The 25,906-nt window shown below is 49.4% G+C and overlaps 1 protein-coding gene across 1 annotated transcript in view; it reads right to left on the bottom strand.

Moving 5' to 3' along the window:
• EMC3 (ER membrane protein complex subunit 3) overlaps window positions 1-25,906 on the bottom strand; it is a 263,643-nt gene that overhangs the window by 85,599 nt on the left and 152,138 nt on the right. The window contains exon 5 of the mRNA XM_085625115.1: window positions 11,355-11,459. Coding sequence (XP_085481241.1) covers window positions 11,355-11,459 — 105 coding nt within the window. The remainder of the gene's footprint in view (window positions 1-11,354; window positions 11,460-25,906) is intronic.

Here is a 25,906-nt window from a genome sequence, read left to right as displayed (position 1 = left end):
AGTCCAATCCCACTCTTTCTTGCGTTACTGATATAGCCGGATGCCATTGGAGCCTGAGCGCCGGGGCATACAGCGGCAGTTTATTGGCCAGTCTGCCCATGGTATGCCATGCTTTGTTCGTTGTGTCAATGGTGTTTATGTCTTGCGTATGCAGTGGCGGCCTACGATGGGTGATAATCGCCTCGAGTGGGACAGGCAGCGCATCCCCCTCTTCTATCGCAGTGTGGGTGAGAAATGGGATCCTGTGGTACCAGTAGTGTGCGTACTGTGCCTGCGCACAGAGGTAATAATGATAGAAGTCTGGGACCCCGAACCCTCCTTGACTGTACGGTAGCGTGAGTGTCCGCATCTCCACCCTGGCCGTCTTTCCCGCCCAAACAAGCCGGAGGACCAACGAGGTAATCCTGCGGAACACCTCCATTGGGGGGTGTATAGGGATGTTAGTGAACAGGTAAAGTAGCTTCGGCAGGAGCACCATCTTGACGATAGCAATACGGTCAGCCAGCGATAAAGGCAGCTGAATCCATCTTCCCACCCTCTCCTCCAGTGTGTCAATCGCCGTCCCGTAGTTAGACCTGATAACAATTTCCGGGTCCCTGTGAAACCATACCCCCAAATATTTTATCGGGTCCGTTTTCCACTCCAAGGGATAATCTATGGGGTGCGGGTGCGTGGTATCAGTCAAGGGAATAATCAGGGATTTGGCCCAATTTATGGTGACCCCAGATTTGCGTGCAAATTTTATGTATTCCCTCAAAAGTGGATTCAGATTGGTCTGTGGGTCCCTCACGTAGAGTAGCATATCATCTGCGTACAGGGAGATGTGCAACGGCCGTTGCGGAAACTGCAGGGCCGAATAATGATGTCCCTGTCTTATCTTGCAGGCGAGCGGCTCCAGTGCTATAGCAAACAAAAGAGGGGACAGCGGGCATCCCTGTCTCGTCCCTCTCCGTATAGCAATGGTGTCTGAAATATAGTTATTCACCCTAATCCTCGCCACAGGTGCATCATATAGCAAGTGGATCCATTGAAGGAACGCAAGTGGGAATCCCATCCTCCGCAACACCTTAGTCATATATTTCCATTCTAGAGAATCAAAGGCCTTGGCTGCGTCTAGGAAGACCGCCGCCGCCTTCGTCTCAGGTGTTAAGTAATGCGCAAGCGCAAATAGTGTCCGCGTATTGTGAGCAGTGGAGCGTTCTGGTATGAATCCAGACTGGTCAGGCAAGATCAGTCTGGGCATCAGCGGGTTCAGACGTGCAGCAAGCAATTTAGCTAAGATCTTGTTATCCACGTTTATGAGGGACAGTGGTCTATAGGAGTCACAAAGCTCCGGATCTTTCTGTGGCTTGAGGAGGGCCAGTAGTATTGCTTCCCGCAATGTGGGCGGCAGTCGTTGTTGCTCATGTGCGTTTCCATACATTTCCACTAGACGGGGGGCCAGCTGGTCAACAAACGCCTTATAAAATTCGCAGGTAAAGCCATCGGGGCCCGGAGCCTTACCATTCGGCAGTGACTTAATTATTTCCGTGACCTCCTCTACTGTGATAGGTTGGGATAGATATTCGCGATGTGTGTCCGATAGCCACGCTATCGCCACGTCTTCGAGGTACTCCCCGATTTCAGCCTCAGCGGCCGTAGGCCTGGAGGCATACAGCTCTCCGTATGCATCCATAAATTCCCCCAGTATTTCTTGCTCGCCATAATGTCGGTCCCCCCATCGTCCACGGATCACCTGTATGTTCTGCGGCGCACGTCCCTCACATATTTTAGCCGCCAGTCGCCCTCCTGGTCTGCCGCCCTCCCCATAGGCCCTTGCAATCTGTCGTTTCATGGTATATTTAATTTCATCGTCCGCGAGGCTCTGAAACTCTGACAGTGTAGTCCGAATGTCCCCCAGTAGCCGAGCATTTTGTGTGCGTTCGTAGTCGTGTTCTAGGACTCGGAGTTTATCCTCTTTGGCTCCGATTTGCCGTCGGATGTCTTTAAGTATGCCTGCATTGGTGCTGATGCAGACGCCGCGTATAGTAGCCTTGCAGGCCTCCCAGAGCACTCCCGGGTCGGTCGCTGTAGGCGCGTTATTGTCAAAGTATTCCTGTATCGCCTGCCCGATGGTATCAGTGTACAGGGGGTCTATGAGTGCTTTAGCATTGAATCTCCAACTGAACGGAGGTGGCGTGTAGTCCGGGAGCTCCAAGGCGAGGAGCACCGGGCTATGATCGGATAGCGTTCTAGGCAGGTGACGAACCTCCCTTGTCCATCGTGCAACGTCGCCCGAGACCAGCCAGTAGTCTATACGAGACCAGCTACCGCGCGACGTAGTCACATGAGTGGCTTCTAGGTCATCCGGATGTCTATGCCTCCAAATATCAGTAAGCGCCTTATCAACCATTATGTCCTGTAGGACATGAAGGGCGTGCCTATGTGGCTCCGCTGTCGCCCCAGAGCGGTCAAAGTCATCGCAGAGCGCAATATTAAAGTCTCCACCCCACACCACATGGGGAGCCTGGAGGTCGCGCAGTTTGCTCCACAGCGATTGGTAGAACTGCGGATCGTCCACGTTAGGCCCGTAGACATTCACCACAGCCAGTCTCTGTCTCCGCAGGAGACCAGTCAGAATAACAAACCGTCCCATGTCATCCTTCTCAACCGACTCAATGGTATATTTCAGCCCTTTTTTTATCAATACCATCACCCCCCGTGCATAGGAGGAGTAAGAGGAATAGTGTACGGACTCAGCCCACCTACGGCCCACATTAACTCGGCGTGACGGTGCGCAGTGTGTCTCCTGTATGAGTGCAATATCTACGCGCTGTCTGTCCAGGTATGCCAGTGTTTGCCTGATTTTCTTGGGGTTGCCAAGCCCTCGGACATTCCATGTGATTAATCGAAGCAATCTCGCACCTACTCCGCTATCAGCCATCTCCTAGCAGTATCAGTCATACAGCAATCACCCTTACACCTAGCGGGCGCGTCCCTATAGCTGTCGCAGTGGGTATGGACCCTCAGTAACCTGAGCAAATTTACTCGGAATTCAGCGATGCGTCTCATGCACAGTGACCAACATTGCAACTTCCCAACCGTATCCCGCTTCCCCCCACCCACTTCAGCACCCCAACTATGCCAAAGACATACCCCATAACTAATGTCAAACATTAAGGTAACTGGATTCGGGGATCTCCCTCGTTGGGGGACCGCCTAGATCACACCTCTCCATCCAACTTAATGGATGTGGACGGGGACAAATCCCTGTTCAGGACCCCAAGGATCCCACATCTATGTAAGCATCGTATCGACCCTCCCCAGGGTCTGTCGCAGTCTCAGCAACGTTCACAGCGTCCCATTTGTAGCATTACTGTCCTGCTGGCAGAGAGTCTTTGTCCCAGCCATCCGCTCCTCCCTCCACCCGCACCTGACCCACATACCTATGGTATAGTCCTGGCAGTCAGGGCTCATTTCTCACGCTGTTCATCTGGGTGGTTTGTCTGCCATCCCCGACAGAACGAACGCCTGCCCCTCAGGGAGCGGCCGTTTCCAACTGTGTGCGGTCTCTGTCCGATAGGGGAATCCTACCCCTGAACTTCCGCGATCTGGAGCTCCTGCAGCACCACCCCGACTTGTATAGTAGCAGTTTTACCGGCGTCCAGCCCTTCAGAGGCCCCGGCGTGGTCATTCACAGCAAATGCACTCGCAGTCTGTGCCATGGTGGAAGTCTCCTCGTCTGCCCTGTCGCCCTCCGTTATTCACCCCGTCGAGGTCGCGTGTTCAGCACGTGGTGTAGAGCAGCTGCGCCGGTCCTCGGTGGTCCTTGTGCACAATAATTTAGTCAGCGTCCGTGGCTTCCTCAACTCTCCGTCTCTCTTTGCGCTTAGCTCCGATTTTTTTGATAAGTTCAGACGCCTCTCGGGGCGAGTGGCACAGTACCGCACGTCCGTCGTGCGTTATCCGCAACCGGGCAGGGTAGAGCATGGCGTAGTCAACCCCCATATCACGAAGCTTTTTCTTTACCGGATTGAACTCTTTCCGCGCTTGTTGGACTGTGAGGGTGAAGTCCGGGTAGAATGCCAGTTTGTTTCCTTGGTGCGTGATCTGCTGTTTCTCACGCGCTATTCGAAGGACAACATCACGGTCCCTGTAGTTGAGGACTCTGGCGACTATGGGCCGCGGGGGTGCCCCAGGCTTTGGCCTTGGAGCCAGCGACCTGTGTGCTCGCTCAATGAGGAACATTGGGGACAGGTGCTCCGCGCCCACAACGTCCTTAATCAGCTCCTCAACATAGGTTTCCATCCGGCCCGTGTTGGTAGATTCCGGAACCCCCGTGATTCTCACATTATTGCGTCTTGAGCGCGCTTCCAAATCTTCCGTCTTTTGCCTCATCGCCTCCAGCAGTCTCTCAGCCTCCGTACATTTTTGAGTGGTGGTTTGGGAGGCGTCCTCCAGTGCCCCGATTCGGGTCTCTGCCTCCGTTAGCCGCTCTCCGTGCGCATCCAGCTTCGCCGCCATGTTGTCGACACGCAGTGTGATGGTATCAAGTTTACCATGTATGTCCTGTAAGCTCTGCTGGATGGCCCTCAGCGCCTCCGCCATGCCCTGTGGCGTTGTGTCGTCAGCCCCCGTTGCGTCGTCTGGCGGCAGAGTGGCGCCTTTGGTCTGGCGCTTGGTTTCAAAGGGGAGCTTCGTTTGTGTCTTCTCCGGCTTTCCCATAGTGTCCGAGTGCGCCGCTGGGCCCCCTGGGCCCCGCCGACTAAGATCACCTATCGGGCCCTCCGCAGACGGAGTTCGGGGGTGTCACAGCCGAACGGCAGGTTCACAGCTCTCTGCAATGGTTCCGTTGTTCAGCTCCTCATTCCAGCCCTCCGTCCCGCATGGGTCTCAGTGCCGCCATTCAGCGCAGTTGCGTTCAGTACGTGGCCCAGCTATTTCCGTTCCGCCAGCAGTCTCACACGCTCACCGCCATCCGCTGGGCTCTATATGTGCCGGTCTTGGGCGCAGCGCACGTGGATCTCTCCACCGCCCGGGTCCACCATGCTCACGAGGCCAGCCTGCAGCAGATGTCCTCCCTATTGGCCGGCGAGGCGCTCCTCGGTCCCGCAACGGGGGTCCCAGCAGTCTCCTCACCTCTCCGCTCTCGCAGCCCCCGCCGCAGCACAGCGTTATGCACCTCCGCCGATGCGGTCACACCGTCGCCGAGCCCCCGCCTCCTCCGCGGTCAATCGGGCAGGCGGCCAGCGTGGAGGCTCTCACGGGGCCCCCTCCGCGCACCGCAGTCCGTGCCTGTGCCCCCGGGGCTCCCGCAACGTGTCAGGAGTGAGCTTGTAGTGTCCAGGCGGCGACCGCGTCCCTCACCAGCGTCCTTCCTTATCGGCAATGCCGACGCCACTCAGAGCGCGTCTTCGTGTCGGTGGGCGCCGCCATCTTGGGAGCCGTTAGCCTCGCACGCCCGAAAGCTTTGGAGTTCGTTTTTTCAGGGAAAGCGGGGCTCTCGATCGACCCTCTCAACCCCCTTCCGTGAAGGGCAGCTTCCAATCATTGCTGCGATGTGTTTCTGGCCGCGGCGCTTCCTCTGTCATGCTTTTTGCGCCATTTTCGTTCCCCGTCCGGCGGAGCTGTCTCAGGAGGCAGCCATTCCGCTGTGCGCCCTCTAGCGCCCCCCTCATGTAGCATAGATTGTTTCAAATTATGGGTACATGGACAGGGGGTATAATCAAGGTTCGAGGAATAACCAATAGGAAAGGACAGTAAATATTTCATGGTGTCTGTCCTTAGCCTGAAGAATATACCCCTTTCCCAACAGCCAACAGGTTTTAGAAGGTATTTAGGCATAACTGTGGTTACGTGCTCAATTTGCATATATTTAGCAACCGAGGTTTTGTTACATTCTGCTGCTAGCCTTTTTTCTTTGTAGGATGCATAGAGTAGTTTTTCCACAGTTTTAATGCTTAGTAGGTTGTGGGCTAAAGGGTTTGAAAAAAAGTGTTCCAAATTCAGGCTATTTAAACTTTTGTGGACTCCGGCCAACCATGGTATAGCCAGCCCTCTGTCACATCTTAGGCAGTCCAAAATGATTTCCCTAGTCAGTTGCGCAGCCGAGTTCTTCCAGATTCTAAGCCAGAACAATGTCTGGCGAGCCTTAATAAAGTCCTCCACATAAGATAAATGAAGCTCGCTATGACAAGCATATATGGAAGAGAAAAATGGGGCACCCAATATTTTACGGCAGAACCTGTTCTCTTCTCGTTGAATAGGTGTGCTGACAGTGTTCCCCCATACCTCTGCACCGTATGTAACGGTTGGAATACATTGTGTTCTGTAGATTTTATCAATAGCAGGCACTACCTCTATGTTTTTGGGTTTGGGTAGCCTGAGAATTGTGTTAGTAGAATTAACAAATTTCCTTTTACAGTGGACAATGTGATCATTCCATAAACCGTTGGATGCGAAAACCAGACCAAGATACGGAAAAGTGCAGGTGCTAGACAATCTGATAGAGTTGGATACAATAGAAAGATTAAAATGCTTCTTAGACCCACATGACATTAAAAACGATTTCTTAAAATTAGTGCACAAATCTAATGTTGCCATAAATTCCACGAAGCCATGGACCAAAGCTCGCAAGGCATTAGGGGTACGCCCCATTAACACAGCATCATCTGCATAAAGCAGCACGGGGATCTTGTTACCACCGATGCTTGGGACGTCCTCAGTTAGGGGCAGTAGAGATTTGGATAGATCATTGATGTATAATATGAATAGGAGGGGGGCCAAGACACAGCCCTGTCTGACCCCCCTCCCAATTTCAATTGGTTTAGAAATCTCACCGTTCCTTCCTATGCGAACCCTGGCTCTCATGTCTCTGTGTATGTATGCCAAGAAGGAGACTAACGAGTCGTTGAGGCCAAGATTTAAAAGGATTTGCCACAGTCGTGATCTGTTAACAAAATCAAAGGCTGATGTAAGGTCCATGAATGCCAGATACATTGGTGTTTTCTTGGCTATGGTGTATTTACTGACAATCAAATGTAGGTTCAGGCATTGTTCCACTGTGCCGACCTTACTCCTGAAGCCCAGTTGGGACGGGTGCAAGACCTTATTATCCTCGGCCCATAAATTAATTCTATTAAATATCACCCGACCCAGGATTTTTAAGGTGTTATCGATCAATGAAATTGGCCTATGACAACTCGGGTTAGATCGGTCCCCTTTCTTAAAAATTGGAACAATTGTGCTAAGTGACCAAGTGTCTGGGATAGATGAATTAGTGAGATTGTTAAAGACATTCGTGAGAAGTGGCGCCCAAAAGTCAGGTTTGCTTTTAATAAGGTCGATTGGAAGACCGTCTGGTCCGGGGGCTTTACCCCCCAGGCTTTGGGTTATGGCCTCCTCGACCTCATATAAATCAATCTGTATCCCACCAGTGTATATATATTCTTTATTGGAATTGTTAGAGATAGGGGCAGTATAAATCTTACTAAAGTGGGCCTCCCAAGATTCGCTCAGAATGTTACAAGCAATTGGTGAGGGAGTATTGCCCATAGATTTCATGTCCTTAACTGCCTTCCAAAAGTTCTTGCTGTTTTTTAGCACATTTGCCTGCATAAGGTTTGCCCAATAGTTGTTGGTAAGCTCTTCCTTTCTACATTTAATAGCTTTTTTATAATTTGCCCTGAGCGATGATATGGAGGTCGCCACTCTGGGTTTGCTTACTAGGGCCTTTCTTAGCGCTCTATTAGCTGCAGAGCATTCCGCGTTAAACCAACCAAACTCAAGATTCGGCTCCCTTGTCGGTTTAGACAGTATATTTTTAATGCCAGAGCATAACCCTGAAAAGGCGTTAACTACCTTTATATTGTGAAAACATGGCGATAAACAAATATCGACCAGATTTAAGTGGTGTTTTATCATTTTTTCGAATAATGTATTATTGTCGATGTTGCGCCAAACGACTCTAAGTTTATCATTTGATGCCACCAGATCACGTGCACCAAGCGCACAATCGAGCGCTGGGCGGCGTGTAAAGCTTAGAGTAGTACTAATAGGGTTATGGTCACTTTGCATAGTTTGAATCACCTCTGCCTTTAATACATAACTTTCTAAGGGGGCAGTTACGAATATATAATCAATAATAGAGGTGGAGCCTCTACTTCTATAGGTTGGAATTGTGTTGCTATCAGGAGGGGAAGCGTCAGCAATCTGCATGACATTCAAAAAATGGTGGGAGCTTAAAAGATTCACTAATTGTTCCCCTCTTTGGCTCAGAGGTGCTTGAGTGTCGAGTCGGATGACAGAAAGAATATCTTTTTGAATCTTAACATTGAAATCGCCTCCCAAACATATACCCATAATTTGGTCACCGCGATTATTAGATTGTAATTTTAAAACAAAATTAAACAGAGATGAAAAGTTCATATTGGGCACAGTTTTAAAATCATCGTTATAAAAATTAATCAGATAAATTGAAACTCCCCTAGTATAAAGGACTGCTTGAAATTTGTCACTATTCGTAGGTATACTTCTGAAGCGGCCACCTGCCTTAATGTTAATCCAAATTGAGAGACCACCAGCAGGTCTACCTGATGTGGGGATAGGGGACAAGATATTAAAACATTCAAACCCTTCCATATACAACTCCTGGGTTGCCCAAGTCTCCTGGAACATGACAACATCCTGCTGATTAATTAGATCTTGCCAATCCACTAAATTTAGCTTGGATGTCAAACCAGCTATGTTCCAGCTCAATATTTTGAGTGTCTGGTTATCTTCCCTAGTGAGTGATATGTCCAGTATGGGAGCATGGAGACTTACTTGGGTTGATATTGGGATTGTGGCATCAGTTCTTGATTCATTTGCTGCCTGGGTGGGCAGTCAATCTTGACAGTCCAAGCCCGACAGCAAGGTGAATCTATTGTAAGTTGGAGTGTAATTATACATGTTACAGGCTGGTACTTCAAATACAGGTTTGTAAAAATAGCCTAGGGGTAAGGCCCATATATTAGTGTCATGGCCATTCTGTTCCATCTGGGGTGTCAAAATAGTTTTAGCCACCGATTGTCTCCGAAAATTGATAATAATGCAATCACCATTAATAACTTTGGGTGAAGTCCCCAACCAACCTACTCGTCGTACCATAATTATGTTCCCAATCAATGAGGGCCTGAATCTCTTATGTTTGGTTAGCCAATCCACGCACTTACAGCGTAATTGCTCCCAAGACTCAGTCTGATCTTCTCTTAGGGGGGGACGCCTGCTAAAATTACGACGTATGGGCATGCCTCAGGGGGCAGATTTAACACCTCCTTATTTCCCACAGTGTGATTTGTTGGCTTTAGATTAATATCGGCCTCTTGTATGGTCTTGTTTGTTGGGTTCACAGGTACATTCATGGTGGGTGTCTTATTATTTGACATATTACTATCAAAAGTTTCGATAATATGGTCCAGAGGTCTATTGACATCCCTAATGTTTCTCACATCAAAGCAAGTACGAATCTTATTACAAGTCACACAATTGCTGGGTCACGGGATTGGGTTGAGCGTCGCTTCAATATTTCGTTGGGGAATGGGTATACTACTTGAGGGAGTATTTGCGGTTCGCCCACCAGTATTAGCACGGTCGCATATCTTGGCAGCAGCTTGAGGTACCAAATTCGCAGACTGTAATGCCGAATTAGGAACTTGAACAGGCAGAAAGCTGTTAATGCGGTCTTGCAATAAGGTGAGGAAATTGTCAAGAACTGGTTTAATATGATCGGTAATAACAGTAACTAAATAACTAGTATCAATTATTCTATTTTCAGAGCCATTATCAATAGAGGAAAGTGAATAGTTATTGTCTGTTTGTGTTCCAACCGTGTGGGAGATCATATCAACCAGAGAGACCTCCTCAGATATTTGATTGGTAGATGGGTGAAACCATGAAGTTAAGGTCGAGCGTGTGGAGCAAGGGCGGCTGGGTTGCTTCCTCTTCACGCTTGCTGTCTTTCCGACTTTCCATTTTCGTTTGGCCCCAGATATAGATGTCGGTGTATTCCTTGCGTCTAGGTTTGGTGCAGGTAAGTCAGATAATATGGCGTCATGAGCCGCTTCACAGACCAATTCAGGGGCTTCAGAAATGTTGGCGGACAGGTCACTAATTTCACCAGTGGATCCGCTGGGTGGTGCAATGAGTGGAACAGATTGTCCCAAACCAAGAGATAACCGCCTCTCCGTAAGCTCCATTTCGTTGCTTACAATGCTAACTGCCCTCTCCAGCATATTTTCTATACATGTAGTGGTTGATTTCGCGACAGGGGCGTTAATGCGCTTCCCCATAGTTCTCAGAGTAACGATGACAATGCGACAGTAATACAAGGGGTAACAGTGTCAATTAAAGTAAAATAGAAATTGAAGTGGGTAGCGCTCACCTAATAAGTGACCACTGGCTGTCTTCAGTTGCCGGAGGTATGGCCCAGACCAGACTCCTCCGGGCTCTGACGGGCAAGGACGGGCCCGCCCTTGGCCCGGGCTTCGCCCGCGCGCGTCCCGCCCTGCGGTACTCTTCGGCGCTTTTTAAGCGCGAGTGTGATGTTTGCTCCTCCCTCCTGGGAGCACAGATTTGTGGGCAATGGAGTCCCCACGAGCAGCGTCCGGCGGTCAGCAATCCTTTGGTCACCTTCGATTAGCGCGTCCCGCGCTGCGGTACTCTTCGGCGCTTTTTAAGCGCGAGTGTGATGTTTGCTCCTCCCTCCTGGGAGCACAGATTTGTGGGCAATGGAGTCCCCACGAGCAGCGTCCAGCGGTCAGCAATCCTTTGGTCACCTTCGATTAGCGCGTCCCGCGCTGCGGTACTCTTCGGCGCTTTTTAAGCGAGAGTGTGATGTTTGCTCCTCCCTCCTGGGAGCACAGATTTGTGGGCAATGGAGTCCCCACGAGCAGCGTCCGGCGGTCAGCAATCCTTTGGTCACCTTCGATTAGCGTGTCCCCAAATCAAAAAACATTAAAACACTGGAGCTTAAAAAGGTATAACTAATACAAAGTCAAAGACAGCCACCGATTGAAATAAAAAGGTAAAGTTTTTGAAAAGTCTGCTTCCTTCCTTCTTATTTATTTTTTATAGCGCTTTCTATAGCGTGAACAAGAACCTTGAGAGTTTCAAAGCGCTTTACAATAAAATATATATATATTTTTTAAACAGGCATTACGTATACAAAAAAACAACATCGTCAGAGGTGGTAAATCCGTGAATCTCCAAGAGAGAGCACCACAGGTCCCAGGTAAACCACATCCTTTTTTTATAATTCTTAGAAATGACAGTTGAATATGGTTTACTAACCTTTGGTCTCACATTATAAGCACAAGCATAAGGTTTTGCAAACTTACTTGTCACAAATCCAGAAAACGTCATGTTGATCCATCCACCAATAAGGATCATGGGCAGAACATTTGTCACATTTCCTTTCATCATATCGGTCAACATGGTTGGGTCTAAAGAAAGAGAAGACATGGTTGATCTTTAGATTCTTCAACTACAAACTATTATGCTTAATGGACAAAACAAGTAACCAGCATACTTGGATACTTAACACCTATGTGTTTTAATTGGGATTTAATGTTTGCCTTTTGCAAAAATAGGGTCAAAAACTAATTTTATAAGATAAAGAATTGAACAACTAGCATGAGGTTAGGATTGCTGAAAGAAAGACATACCTGCCTGCAATTGCAGCTCTCCAGCATTGGTATCTTTCATGAATTCTATCTGGCTATCTGCTATTAATGTCAAAAAGCAGTATCTGCACGCACTCATTTATCGTACTACTTCTTACGTTGCCTTTTGCTTTGGCTGTGCGGCTTTTAAAAAGGATCTTAACCTTATCTGGCAGTGCGGCCTTTGAATGCTGCAAAACAATTCAAATGATAAAACTCCAAGGTACCCGTTTTATCGAAGCAGCAACCCCTCGGCGCAGGCCTCGGTCGCAAGAAGCCACAAGTTTCTAAGACATGAATGTAGATTGGGGGGTAGCCCTCAAACAAAGGAGTGCAGAACTTTTCACAGGTGTGCCTTAAGTCAGCCTGCCAGATTGTGCAGGGTTTCTGGATTGCCCAGTTCATGCACCCGTCCAGCCGATCAAAGAGTTGCAGCAGGACTTGCATGATCAGCCACCCTTACAGCCATTAGCTAACACAAAAACAATGCAGCTCTTGGTGCCAGCTGAGCCTTGGCTTGATTTTCAGAGCCACTGAGAAGCTGCTTGGTTCTGGAGCAATAGGAGCTGTCAAGGCTCCTGATCTCTGGAAATAGTTTAAAGGAAGTGAACAACACAGAGGTACATACTCTGACATGCTTCTGTGGACACAAAACAGAGAAGGAAGAGTAAAGAATGGAATTCTCCTTAAGAACATTAAGATATTTCATCTAAGAAACATGGTTTTGGATTGAAATTAAGAGCAGAAATACTACTTTGATATATAAACTGCACAAGGATGGGTTTAATTGAGTACTACCGTTTTTATTTACAGAAGTTCACCTGCTATGCTCAATTCTCAAGCTAGGTCAGAATACATGGGCGCTTCTACCCACAATCTAATTTTTATGTAGAACTGCTCAAACGACTACTCATGCTTTTTGAGTAGGCACAATCATTTTCCTGGGAAGAATTTGTTTTTAGTATTAAGAGTCCGTTTTGATGACATTCAATCAAAATCGTCAGGCATATATTCTCACTTTGGGGTGCATGCACCTGCATGCTTCATGCTCTGAGAGCAGACTGGCACAGTACCAGCACTTCACAGTGTTCTTTTCTCTTCAGTCACTCAGGTTGCTTGTGTGATAATTCCTTTCAGGGGCAAGTGGAAGGGGTTTCTATAAGCAGCAACAGAGATGCACCAACAAAGTGCTGCCATGAAGTGCTCATGCCCCTGCAGCACTCCTTAGCAAGCAAAAATCATACTGTAGCAGACACAGGCACATAATCTTGGAGGACCTCATACTCATTTGTAACACTGTTTGAGTGCTTGGGTTTTCTTTGATAACTGTTGAATACATTCTGTGTCTAAGGATCCAGTGTGTCAGTCACACCTTGGGTAGTAGGGTGTGTATAACCTCATAGCACCATCCCTCTGTACTAAAATGATGTTTCTGCTATACTATACCCACAACTAACAACGGTCTTCCTATAAGGTGTGCGAATAACAAACCACTACTACCCCCCTTTTTAGGTCGAGCCTAGCGCAGTGCGCAATCGTTGCTCTAGGAAATCGGCCTCTTGGAATCACTTCAGCTTTTCTACAAGCTCGTGCGTGTGGTGCTCACATGCTATTGGCCTTTGCGTCTGGCTTTAGCACGCAATTGGCCAAAGGCGTGTGGATGTCCCAGCGTTTCGGGAAATGTTTACTCCCAGATCGTTTTGCTCTCGGGAGCCAGCAGCAGCACGCAGGGGCCATCTGTTTTGGGTCAGGTTACCTTACCGCTTTCATTAGAAAGCGCACCCCTTCCACCCCGGGCAAGGGACACACCCCACCTCCACAAGAGTTTGCTTTCACGGACAAGCTTGTTATCATTTGGTCTTTCACACGTTCGTCTCCAATGTACACAACGAAAAGCAGAGTGCGCTTTCTCCCTTTATATTTAACTTCCCACCACCTTCGTTGTGAAAGCAAACCCAGCTAACATGTCACGGGGTTACACTCAAGTGCATGGTACAACACACTAACATAACATAATGTGCATTTGTAAAGCGCACGCTCACTCAAGTGTATCTTGGCGCTGAATATCAGATGTTTACTGTTACCCAACTCAATGGTACTCATTGTATCGAACTCAGAAGGATGAAAAGCTAAGTGGACACAACGCAATCTCTCCACTATTCCGATCCAATAGTGTTGGATAACTTTCACTGAGGTATCAGGCATTACTGTTACCCAACTTACAATTTGTAAATTTGGCTGCGTCATAAGGAAAAAGAAACCCTTGACAATCCGCATCTTGGACACGTTGCAGCGTGATCGGGGTAGATTTCACTGAGGGCAAGGAGAGTTGAGTCCTGGGCAAAACATGAAACTGAACTAGTTTAAATCTGATATCAACTTTACACTGTTTATTATAACTGATGCAATATTGCATTCTGCCAAAATAAGGACCTCATTAAGACGTCCTCGTTAACTTCGAGGGTGATACCAGAAGGTGACTCCCCAGGATTTAACAGGGGACACGGGTCATGCGTTAAAGTTCCTGGGATGGAGAATAACCTGCACACCCAGGATTCTATTACAGGACCGGAGGTTTCGGATTATGCTATCTCCTTCTTTACTGTATCAACTCACAGCAGCCAATAAACATACAATTAGTAAAACAACTACATTGTCCATGTGACTTTGCGTCAGCCACGCCTCCTTAGCCCTCCATAAGAGCCCTGGTCACTGTCCCAGCCTCCTCTTTCTTTGCTGCTCACAGCATGAGATAAGTGCCCCTCGCTTTCACTATTTATATGTGCCGATTTAGTCGCGATATTGCTTCAGCGCGCTGCGCTTTGCGAGGTTCATTACTTACTTGGAGTTTTGGTAGCGAGGTTTGGCACGCAATTACAGCGTTGTGAATTGGCGCATTGCGCCGCTAGCGGGGGATCGGTTGTAATCCTCTCCCGATTGAGTTTTTGGATAGATAAGGAGCGCGAGCTCCACGCACTTGTACTGCGCCGCTGGGCAGCATAATTTCGGGCCGTTTGAGGTCCAGCGCGGTGTCGAGGGCTTCCCTCATCGCCCGAGGACACGCAGAGCCGGATGGTTACCGGCCGACGTGTGCAGCTCACGCGAAGCCCATTTGGGCTGGTTTTTAGTAGCATTTGGGCTCGCGTTGGGCTGCACACGCCGATCTCGGCTTCCGGGGGGTTTCTGGAGCACATTTCGCTCCGTGATTGTGACGCCTGACTGGCTGCAAGAACAGTCGCCCTGGGAGTGAGCACACACTCCAGAAAATTGTTTAATTTGGCTCTGACGCCTGAAAAGGCTGTAAGAATACTGAGTACAGCTTCTGCTGAGGGGGCTAGGTACAAGACTGACTTGTGTGCACCTGGGCTGGCCCCCCCCATTATTTCTCCGGAATATATAATTATTGGTTCTTCTACCGCTGGTGGATTGGTCCAGTTGCTCCACCTTTGCAAGCATGAATGAGTGGGTACGGTACGAAGATGATGAGGAGGATGTCTATTATGAGTAGGGCTCCCGGTTTTATGGTGTTTATTTTTTTGCCATTTCCGTCTGTATTTATCTGTATTTATTTTTTGGGCATTTTTTCTGTATATATCCGTATTTATTTTTTCCGCAACCAAAAAACGACGCTGCAGTTAGTATTTTTCCACATTTATTTAAGGCTATCAACAGCTCAGTACTACCACAATTTATATTCGCATTTTAATGCAAACTAATATGATCTTACAATAGTGTCAGTGTGTGTGGAAATCGGCCACAGTCATGTACTTGCCCTAGCCTTTAAGTGCAGTTACAACTTTGCAGCTGCCATAAGACATAGAAGGGGCCGTCATGGAGAAAATGATACTCATAAAATTTACTCTTTTAAGAGACCTGCCACAGTTTGCATGGAGCTAACAGAGATGAGGGATTGTCCCTCACTTGTGCAGAAACTGGCTTCTAAAAAAAAGTAAAAATATTAATACAATCGGGCTTTCAAAAGAACAAATATCCACAAATGAAGAAATCTTCGCGAGGCCGATGGGATACATGTTTTTTTACAGAGTGAGATGTTTTGGTACATTGAGACTCAAATAGGTCTGTGTGTTTTCACAAAACAGTGTACAGCTGTAGTATATTTTGTATTTCAACATGTTACTTAATTTTTACAGTTCACTCCGACGTCTGGCTACAATCCCTCTTTTTTTCATTTCATGCAGTAACTTTCATTGCACAGCTTCTGGAACAGCTCCCGAGGCAGGGATAGACACCGACAGTATATGTGCTGGGTGCAGAGGGGCAGGTACAGTGTACTGCTCTGCACATGTGTTTTTGGGACTTGTTTGCGATGCGCTGTGGACGTTGGGAGAGTGTACTTACCCAGCTTGGCTGTGAAGACGCAGTGACTGGAGTGTTTGCCGAGTTCGTGGCCAGATTGTTCTTGCAGCCAGGCGTGCAACACCCATTGGACTCACAGGGCTTCAGCCCTCCCCGTCGTGTGTGGCAGCCCGGGATGAGACAGCTTCCCGGCCACACACAGCTGCACCCGAGCACTTCACAGGTTTTATTTTTTTTTGCACTTTGGCCTTATTGTGTCCTGGCCACACTGGAGTTGGTGAGCTTGTCCGTCAGTAGGTGTGGTGCCTGTTTGATGACTGGTCAAGATGGTGCTTGGTGGGGGCGAGGTGTACATTTGTGTTCAAGTCTGACATATCCACGACGCCCTGTTCAGAAGGATTCAAGCACTTTCTCTTCTGGATTGTTTAAGTGACCAGAAGCACACATGGCGTCAACGCACGAGAACAGATGCACATTGGGAACAAAGGAAGCACATATAACCGATATGCAAACTATTTAACTCTAATCTTGGATTCTGGAGGAGTGCGGTATTTGCTGCAAAGTGCTTCATCACCTCCTCAATTGTAGTAAGCGCTATACAATTACAATTTCCGGGTCCAATACTTAAAAAAAAGTTAAAATAGCGTCTCTTCAACAATTAATGTCTATTAGTGACACCCATGCACTTTATTTTATTCCACCGTTGTACCAAAAATGCCACGACCCTGGACACTCTTCCTCCACCCGCGGGTGGCGACCACGCGTATTCGGCTGGCGGAAAGGCCAAAAGCAAGCAGAGAGTCTATGAGGACACTGATACCACCACCACTGATACCGATACCAATACCACGGACGAGGAGTCTCCCCCTAAAAAGAGGGCTAAGAAGGTGGTTCCGGCTCCTTCAGAGACGGCGTCAAATACTCCTTTCACTTTCAACCCTAGCGAGATAGTGCACCCGAGGTCTACTGACTGGGCGCCAGCACCGGAGGTGATCGAATATCTGCATGAGAATATTCGCAAAGGGTTTGACAAGGAGGTCAGGAATCGGCTTCGGTCGGAATGCCCTCGGCCGGATCTACCGGATAAGGTCGCGGAGACACCGGAGATAGACGTAAGTTTGCTTACGTTTTTGAAAAAGTTCGCAAGAGACCCCAAGAAGGGGATAGACAGAGCCTGGAGAGGGTGTCAAGATAAGCTGCTTGACGTCGTAGGTCCCCTCGCGAAGATTTTGGAAATGGCTTTGGTGGCCAAAGAGTCAGCGACTCCAGTGGACCCGGATATCTTAGCCAGATGGACACAGAGGGCAATCTGCCTGCTGGGTAATGCCAACTGTGCCATATCGACGGAAAGGCGCAAGTCTCTGCTCATGCGCATGGACACTAATTTCACTGATTTGGCCGCGGCTGAGCCAGGCCCGCTTGCGGAGGGCAATTTGTTCGGAGACCGCTTCGTGAAGGACGTGTCAAAGTACGTAGGGACCTTCACATCGCTGGACAAGGCCCAATCAGGGATAAAGAGGGTATTTACCCAGGGCCTTTTCAATAGGGCCGGGCGAGGTAGGGGACGCTCGTCAGGCCGTTTCTCCAATCAAGGTCCCCCAAGGGGTGATTTCGGACGCAGTAGAGGTGACTGGGACTCTACCAGAGGGGGTACCTTCTACCCCACCCGCCGCCGCTTCAACAAGCGCAGATTCCAAAGTGGCGGGTACAGAGCAGGCTTCCACGCACAAAGTTCCACAGGTGAGTGTAACAGATTTGTCTCTTCTGCCATTGGGGGGGTCGCACTCAGTATTATCTACACAATTGGCGCACTCTGACCCAGGATGCGTGGGTGCTTCAGACGGTTCAGGGATTCCATCTGGAATTTTACGAACCTCCCTGTCAGGACACATGGCCCAGGCCTCTCCATTTTTCCCAACACGAATGCAGTTTTATAGACGAGGAAATAGAGGCCTTGCTGCAAAAGCACGCAATAGCTTTGTGCGATCACAAGCCTCACGGCTTTTGCAGCAATGTGTTTCTGGTCCAGAAAAAGGGAGGTGGATACAGACTGGTCTTGAACTTGAGGGATTTCAACCATTTTCTAGTATACAAGCACTTCAAGATGGAAGGGATACACCTGTTGGCAGACCTCTTGAAACCGGGTGATTGGCTGGTCAGGCTGGATCTCAAAGATGCATACCTGTCCATCCCTATTTTTCCTCCGCACCGTCGTTTCCTACAATTTCAGTGGAAAGGTCGGTGGTTCGAGTATTTGGCCCTTCCTTTCGGGCTTTCCTCGGCTCCCTGGTGCTTCACAAAGGTGATGAAGCCGGTGGTCGCGCATTTGCGAGAACAGGGGATTCGCATGATCATTTACCTGGACGATATCTTAATCATGGCTCACAGCCCGACTCTAGTTTTGCAGCACCTGCAAATGACAATGTCTCTCTTGCAGAGTCTAGGATTTGTGATCCATCAGACCAAGTCTGCTCTAATTCCGTCAACCAACACCGAATTCCTGGGGTTTGTGATAGACTCCGAGAAGGCGCAATTGCACCTTCCCAAAGCGAAACTCAAGGATCTCAAGAAGGAGATAGTAGCCATGTTAGACAGGCAGATGGTGTCCCTCAGGACCATAGCCAGAATAGTGGGCTTGTTGGCATCGTCCATACAAGCAATTTTTCCGGGCCCACTGCATTACAGGGCATTGCAGAGACTGAAAATTCAGCACCTTCAGAAGGGTCTAGCTTACTCGGACCTGGTACCGCTCTCTCAGGAGGTTCGAGACGAGATGCAATGGTGGCTGGGGCACGTAGAGGCATGGAACGGCAGGGCCATCTTCGGCTCCTTGCCGGAAGTAGTCATCGAGTCCGACGCCAGTCGTTGGGGCTGGGGAGCGCGTTGTGGCGACATCTCCACAGGCGGAAGATGGTCTCCCCAGGAGTTGGAGTTGCATATAAATTGTCTGGAGCTCCTAGCGGGCTCCTTTGCAATTCGGACGCTGTCACCCAGGCAGGCGGCTTGTTGCATTCTGTTGAGGATGGACAACGTGTCAGCTGTGAGGTACATAAACAAGCTGGGGGGAACGAGATCGCCCCTGTTAGTGGAGATTGCCAAGGACTTTTGGCACTACTGCCTGCATCACCAAATAACAGTAATAGCGGAGTATATTCCAGGGCAGTCCAACCTCATTGTGGATTGGAATTCCCGACATCTCAGGGATTACAGCGACTGGAAGTTGATGCCGAGCATGTTTCGCTGGCTGCAGATGCTTTGGGGGCCGTGTCAAACGGACCTGTTTGCCTTCAGGTTGAATCGACAGATTCCCCACTTCTTCAGTTGGAGACCGGATCCAGTGGCAAAGGCCACGGATGCGTTCCTCCAGGATTGGTCGGGAGCAGTGAATTATGCTTTCCCGCCATTCCTCCTTATTCCGAGAGTAACCTCTCATGTTCTCAGGCAGCAAGCGGAGGTGATCTTAGTGACGCCACGGTGGAAATCGCAACCATGGTTCCCGATACTTCTGGAAATGAGCTGCGATCTTCCCAGGAGACTCCCTTGGTCGGAGTCTCTCCTCCTGGGACCTCACGGGGAGCGACACCCTCTGATCACATCGGAGAGGTTGTCGCTGATCGCATGGAGAATTTCCGGCAACAGTGGGAAATGCCGGGAATTTCGGAGGCAGCTTCAGGCTTCATCAGGCAAGCGTGGGCTCCTTCCACCAGGAAGCGATACTCATCAGCCTGGACAAGCTGGATGGGTTGGTGCGTGGAACGGAGTCTGGATCCCGTGGGGACCGGACTATCCAATATTGTGAATTTTCTTTCGGAAAAAGCAGCAAGTGGCTTAGCTTATCGCTCTGTAAATAATTTCAGATCGGCCATTTCAGCGGGGCACGCTCCGGTGGATGGGAAACCGGTGGGCATGCACCCTATGGTATGCAAACTTCTTAAGGGTATTCGGATAGCAAATCCTCCCAAACCCAAATATTCGGGCTTATGGGATGTGTCCTTAGTCATTTCTTTATTCAACAGTTGGCCGGTGAATAGTCAGTTGTCAAGGAAACAGCTTTTCGCAAAATTAGCGATGTTATTGTGCTTATCGGCTTGTAGACGTTCATCGGATGTACGGGCATTGGATATTACAGGTAGAGTATTCACTCCAGAAGGAGTTTCTTTTACTATCACGGGACGTACTAAAACACTTTCTAGACACATTGAGTATAATGCTTTTCCTAGTAACGAAAAACTATGTGTGGTCCAATGCTTGAAAACCTATGAGGAATGTACCCGATCTTTGAGGTCTGAGGGTTCTACGCAACTCTTGCTTGCAATACAAAAACCTTTTAAACCAGTGTCTGCTGCAACTATAGCCAGATGGCTGCGCTATGTGATGAAAGAAGCAGGTGTTGATGTTCAAATGTTTGGTGCACATTCTGTGCGAGGTGCAATGGCTTCAAAGTCATTTATGCTAGGTTCTAGTATTCAGGACATTATGCGTTGTGCTGATTGGTCTTCAGAGTCTACATTCAAACAGTTTTATTATAAGCCGGTGGGAGATATAAAATCTGTGGTATTTAATAAGCGTTAAACTAGCATAATCCGAAGCCTCCGGTCCTGTAATAGAATCAAAAATTAGCTAGCATTCGCGCCAAGAATTTTCAATTCTATTAAGGACACGGAGGCGAGGATTATCCCACCCGGCTATGTACAATATGATTGTTCATGTTTACCCACCCGTTGAAGATTATATGAAAATTTGAGGTAAATGGAGTTTACAGGTTGTTCATGTTCGATTTTCCTAGGTGCAGACAAGAAGTCTGAATGAAGAGGCCTTCACGTTGAAGCTTTTTGGAAGGAATGTGTGTTCCGGTTAATCGTTCAGAACAGACGGAAGGTCTGGAAGCGGATATCTTCACGTTGAAGACTGCTCGGAGGACTTGGGTTCCTGTTAAACTTCCAGGTTGGAAGAGGTTGTGAAAGTTGTGGATTAGTGGACTTTACACAGTTCGAGCAAAGAAAGAGGAGGCTGGGACAGTGACCAGGGCTCTTATGGAGGGCTAAGGAGGCGTGGCTGACGCAAAAACACATGGACAATGTAGTTGTTTTACTAATTGTATGTTTATTGGCTGCTGTGAGTTGGTACAGTAAAGAAGGAGATAGCATAATCCTCGCCTCCGTGTCCTTAATAGAATTGAAAATTCTTGGCGCGAATGCTAGCTAATTTTTGATTCCCCTATCCTTTTATGTAGTCTGCAGCCCCTCCCCCCACCCCACCACGACCATCATTGCAGGATGTTTAAGGCTCCCATTTCTCACCTGCTCCAAGCAGATGCAAATTGGAGCGTGGTGGGGTGGGGGTGAGGTAAATTTGGGCAGGACAAGATCCTGGGTTGGGGAGGAAGCATTGCATAATACCCCTCCCTCTCCCCTCCGCAGTTCAAGGGAGGGTGACACGGGCTTCACTCACTGCCAGCCACGGAGCCTCCATGGCTATATAGTGCGTATTTTCGCACCCTGAGCCTGGTGCTCCTACACCCAGCAATTCCATGTGCGGGACACTGGGCTGTTCAGAGCTTGCTATTGCGTTATTCTCCTCCTCCCCCTCCCAAATGAACAACGAAGAAACTTGACCTTACTTCCTCTGTTTCTCCATGCCTCTTTTGCCCCTCCACTTTCTTATTACGCCTTCATCTTACTTTTCCCACTGCTCTTTGATCCTTATCTTCCTTGCTTCACTTAACTTCCGTGCTTCTCTCCGCTCCCTGCCCTCACACCATCATCCCTCCTGACCTCTATGCTTCGCCCTTTGCCTTTAAGCCTCCTTATCCCGCTCCCCCTTTAAAACACGACCCCCCCCTTCTTTCCTACCTGGCCCCCTTTTATTTTCCAGCGATTTTTGTCCGCCTCAATTCCCTCCCTCACTTTTCACCCACTTCCCTCCCTCCGCCTCACGTGTCATCATTCTCCCCCTCTCTCTCTCTTTGGTCATTCCTCGCTCCCTCTTACATCCTGCCCCACACCTCTTCACTGTCCGCTCCCCCTCAGGCTCTCTCCACCCCCTCGCCTCACCCCCACCCCACCCGACATCCTGTGCTGGGGGTCGCACAGCACGCTGCTGCCGCTGCCTTGGCTCGCAGCTCCTGGCAGACATATTCTGATCTGTTCTAACAGCTGCTGCAGGGGGGCTGGCCCTGTACCCATCACTAAACCAGTGCATACGTGTAGACGAATTTTGTCAGATGACCACCTATGCTCCCTGACTTCCCTCAAAGTACGCAGATAGCTTGTCACAACGTGTGCCCTCATAGAATGCCCCGTGATGCCCTGAGGCACTAGTTTAAGGGTGCCATCTGCATTCAGCAGTGTAGTTAGAAATTTACTCTGGGCATCACCAGAGGACATGCTTTTGGATTTTTTTAGTATAAGAGTAATTATTAATCTTGGGATAACAGTATGTTAAATAAGTTACATTACAGCTTGGCGGATACCGTTGAACGTATGGGGTAATGCCAGGTATGTAGCTTTCAATGGTGGCGCAGTTGCACCGGGGCAGAAAAGGCCGAGGGGCCCATCACTGAACCCTGTTTATTGCTGTGTTTCAGCCTTCAAACATGGGACAGGGAGTCCATATCATCCCTTTTTTTTTTTTTAAAGTTTCAAAAACCTTTATTTCAACTTTCGGCAACCATACAGATATACGCCTACAACCGCATCGGCCGGCTATAATAGACAGTGCATGGAGAATTCAACCATCAGTTACACAGCCAATCTGCCGTCAACCCGGGTGCCCGGCGGCGTGTTTGCAGATAGCACTCTGTACGTCAGTGTAATGTAATTCCGGGCAGCCGCAGGTCCCAGAGCAATGGAATGTCTCCCCAGGCCCCCCCGGGAGCCTGCACTGCACAATATATCCCCATCTCGGGGCGCATCACGTCCACACAATCCACCCAGGATCACCTCAGTATCAGTCACTCTGGGCCATCAAGCAGGGCATCATGTCACCCACAGCAACCCTCATCTCTTCACCACCACGTTCATTCCAGCCTCAGTTGTCCCCGTCAGTGGAGCTTGCCAGCGCCGCTAGATACGCTCGAAACGGATCCCATATGTCTTTTGCCCTGCTCTTCAATGGCTGCGTTTCGGCATATATCACGTTCTGGTCCTGACAGTACAAAACATCCGCCAACCAGTCCTTAAACTTTGGCGCGCGACCCCTACCCCACCTACACGCAACACGTCGTTTCGCCAGCAGCAATACAATTGTGACAAATTTACGGTGCTGCTTAGGCACCGACATCGTATAGCCCAGCAGCATCACTAACGGGTCAAGCTCCACCACAGCCCCCACCATGGCCGTAAGCGCCGTGTAGACCTGCAGCCAATAGTCAGCCACCCCCGCACACGACCACGCCAGATGCAAAAAATCAGCCCCCTCCGAACGGCACCTTTCACATTGATCAGAATCTGACAGACGGAATCGATATTTCCGAACAGGAGTGTAATACCAGCGCTGCAGGAACTTATAATGGATAATGCGCAATCTGCAGCTTGAGGAAATCCGGGAGGTGAGCTCACAGCAGTATGCCCATTGCGCCTCAGTAATTTCCCTGCCCAACTCAACCGTCCAACCGCGAAGTGCCTTACAGCCTGCAGTCCCGGTGCTCTCTCGAATACTGCCATATAACTGAGAGACTAAATGCCGACCATCCATGGTAGCGAGCAGAACCTGCAACGGCTTCACCAAATCGGGCTCCTGCGGATAATGCGGTAGCACCGTTCCCATCCCCTGTCGCAACCGGAGATAATAAAAGACCTCCAGTGGATTAGGCTGGTGTCCCGCGAAAAATTGTTCCCTCGTCTTAAACTGCCCACTCTCGAAGAGGTCTCCCCAATATCGGATCTTTATCTTAGCACACAACACGCGGAACCCCACTTCCTGCAGCAGAGAGAGGCCCGGGTGATACACCAACGGCAACCGCGGGGCATACAGTAGGCCAAGTTTCAGTCTGCGCAATATGCGCTGCCAAGCATCGATCGTGCACGTCACGGAGGTGAGCGGTGTCTCGATCGCAGTCACGGGGCCATGAATGAGTCCCTGTAACGGCAGAGGACGGGCCACCCAATCCTCGACCGCCAGCTGCGGCATAAAGGGCGTAGGGGTAATCCAATGATATGCGAAGTGGGCTTGCGCGCTCAGATAATATACCTGAAAATCAGGAACGTCAAATCCCCCTTTACTGTATGGGAGGATGATAGTCGACCAGGCCAGTCGGGGCTGTTTACCAGCCCAGAACAATCGCAGCAACTCAGAGCGCAGCGTTCGGAAAAAGAACGCACCTGGGTAATACGGAATGTTCTGGAAGAGGTACAGAAACCGAGGCAGCACCACCATTTTAATCAAAGAAGCCCTACCCGCCATGGTCAACGGCAACGAAAGCCACCGCGACACATCCTCCGCAAGTTTGCTTACGGCTGTGCCATAATTCAGGCGCAGGGTCTCTTCTCGATCCGTCGAGACTCGAACCCCCAAATATCGGAGATCCGAGTCACACCACTCCAACGGGTAATCCAAGGCATAGCGGTCGACCGCCGCCGTCAGGGGGAAAAATTGTGACTTCCTCCAGTTAATGTGGATCCCAGATATTCTCCCAAATACTACAAATTCGCGGAGCAGCGAGTTCAGATTATTCTGCGGATCCACCACATATAGCGTTATGTCATCCGCATACAAGGACACATCAATCTGCCTCTGACAGCATTTAAAGGCACTATGCTTGTGGAGTTGTCGGATACGACACGCCAGTGGTTCAATTGCTATAGCAAACAGTAGTGGGGACAGCGGGCACCCCTGTCTGGTCCCCCTAGTTAATGGAATTGGGGTCGATAGTTCCCCATTGATCAACACTCTTGCCGTGGGGTCAGTATAAAGCAGTTTTATCCAAGCTACAAAGATTTTGGGAAAACCCATCCGGTACAGAATAGCGAATAGATAATTCCACTCCACAGAGTCGAACGCCTTAGTTGCGTCCAGGAATACTGCCGCAACAGGCAGTTCCGGCGCAATCGTTTGGATCAGGGAGAAGAGCGTCCGCAAGTTACTAGCGGTGGACCTACCCGGGACAAACCCCGCCTGATCAGGGAGGGCAATTTTAGTCATTAACAATGAAAGTCGCGTGGCAAGCACCTTCGCCAGGATCTTAGCATCACAGTTTATGAGGGACAGTGGTCTATAGGAATCACAATCCTCCGCCGCCTTATCAGGTTTCAGCAGGGAGGTGATCACCACCTCTCTCATCGAGCCCGGCAGCACTCCCGCCTCCAGTGAGTCTTCATAGACCTCTCGAAGCACCGGAGCCATTATGTCAATATAGCATTTATAAAATTCCGCCGGCAAGCCATCCAGCCCGGGCGCCTTGCCATTTCCCAACGACATGATCGCTTCCCGTATCTCGTCCAGCTCAAACGGAGCCCCCAGAAACTCCCTGTGTTCATCACTCAACCAGCATAAAGCGATATCGTCTAAGAAGTCCCCAAACTGAACCTCCCCGGCATCACATGCTGTGTATAACCTCTGGTAATGCTCAGTGAATTGCCGCGATATTCCCCTTGTGTCTTGGTAGAGAGCTCCGTTCTGTGCGCGTATCTCTAATATGTGTGAGGCGCCCCTCATAGGCCTAGTAATGCCCGCCAGTGCTCGCCCCGGTCTCTCCCCCTCACAATATCGGCGGGCCCGCCAGTGCTTCCCTCTGAAATTGGCTTCTCTGTCCGCCTCTTTCTCATATTGCGTCAGCTTGTCCCTAAACTCCTTGTGAGGTGGGCCCATCGGCCCTCGGGCCATGGCAGATTCCAATTCCTTAAGTTCGGCCTCCAGCTTGGCAAGAGTGCGACGTATCGACTTCAAAACTCCAAAGCTCTTGGAGATGTAAA

Source organism: Triturus cristatus, chromosome 9, assembly GCF_964204655.1.
Source record: "Triturus cristatus chromosome 9, aTriCri1.1, whole genome shotgun sequence".
Classification (NCBI taxonomy): Eukaryota; Metazoa; Chordata; class Amphibia; order Caudata; family Salamandridae; genus Triturus; species Triturus cristatus.
The sequence above is the reverse complement of the archived record's forward strand: the minus strand, read 5'-3'. Positions and strand labels throughout refer to the sequence as shown.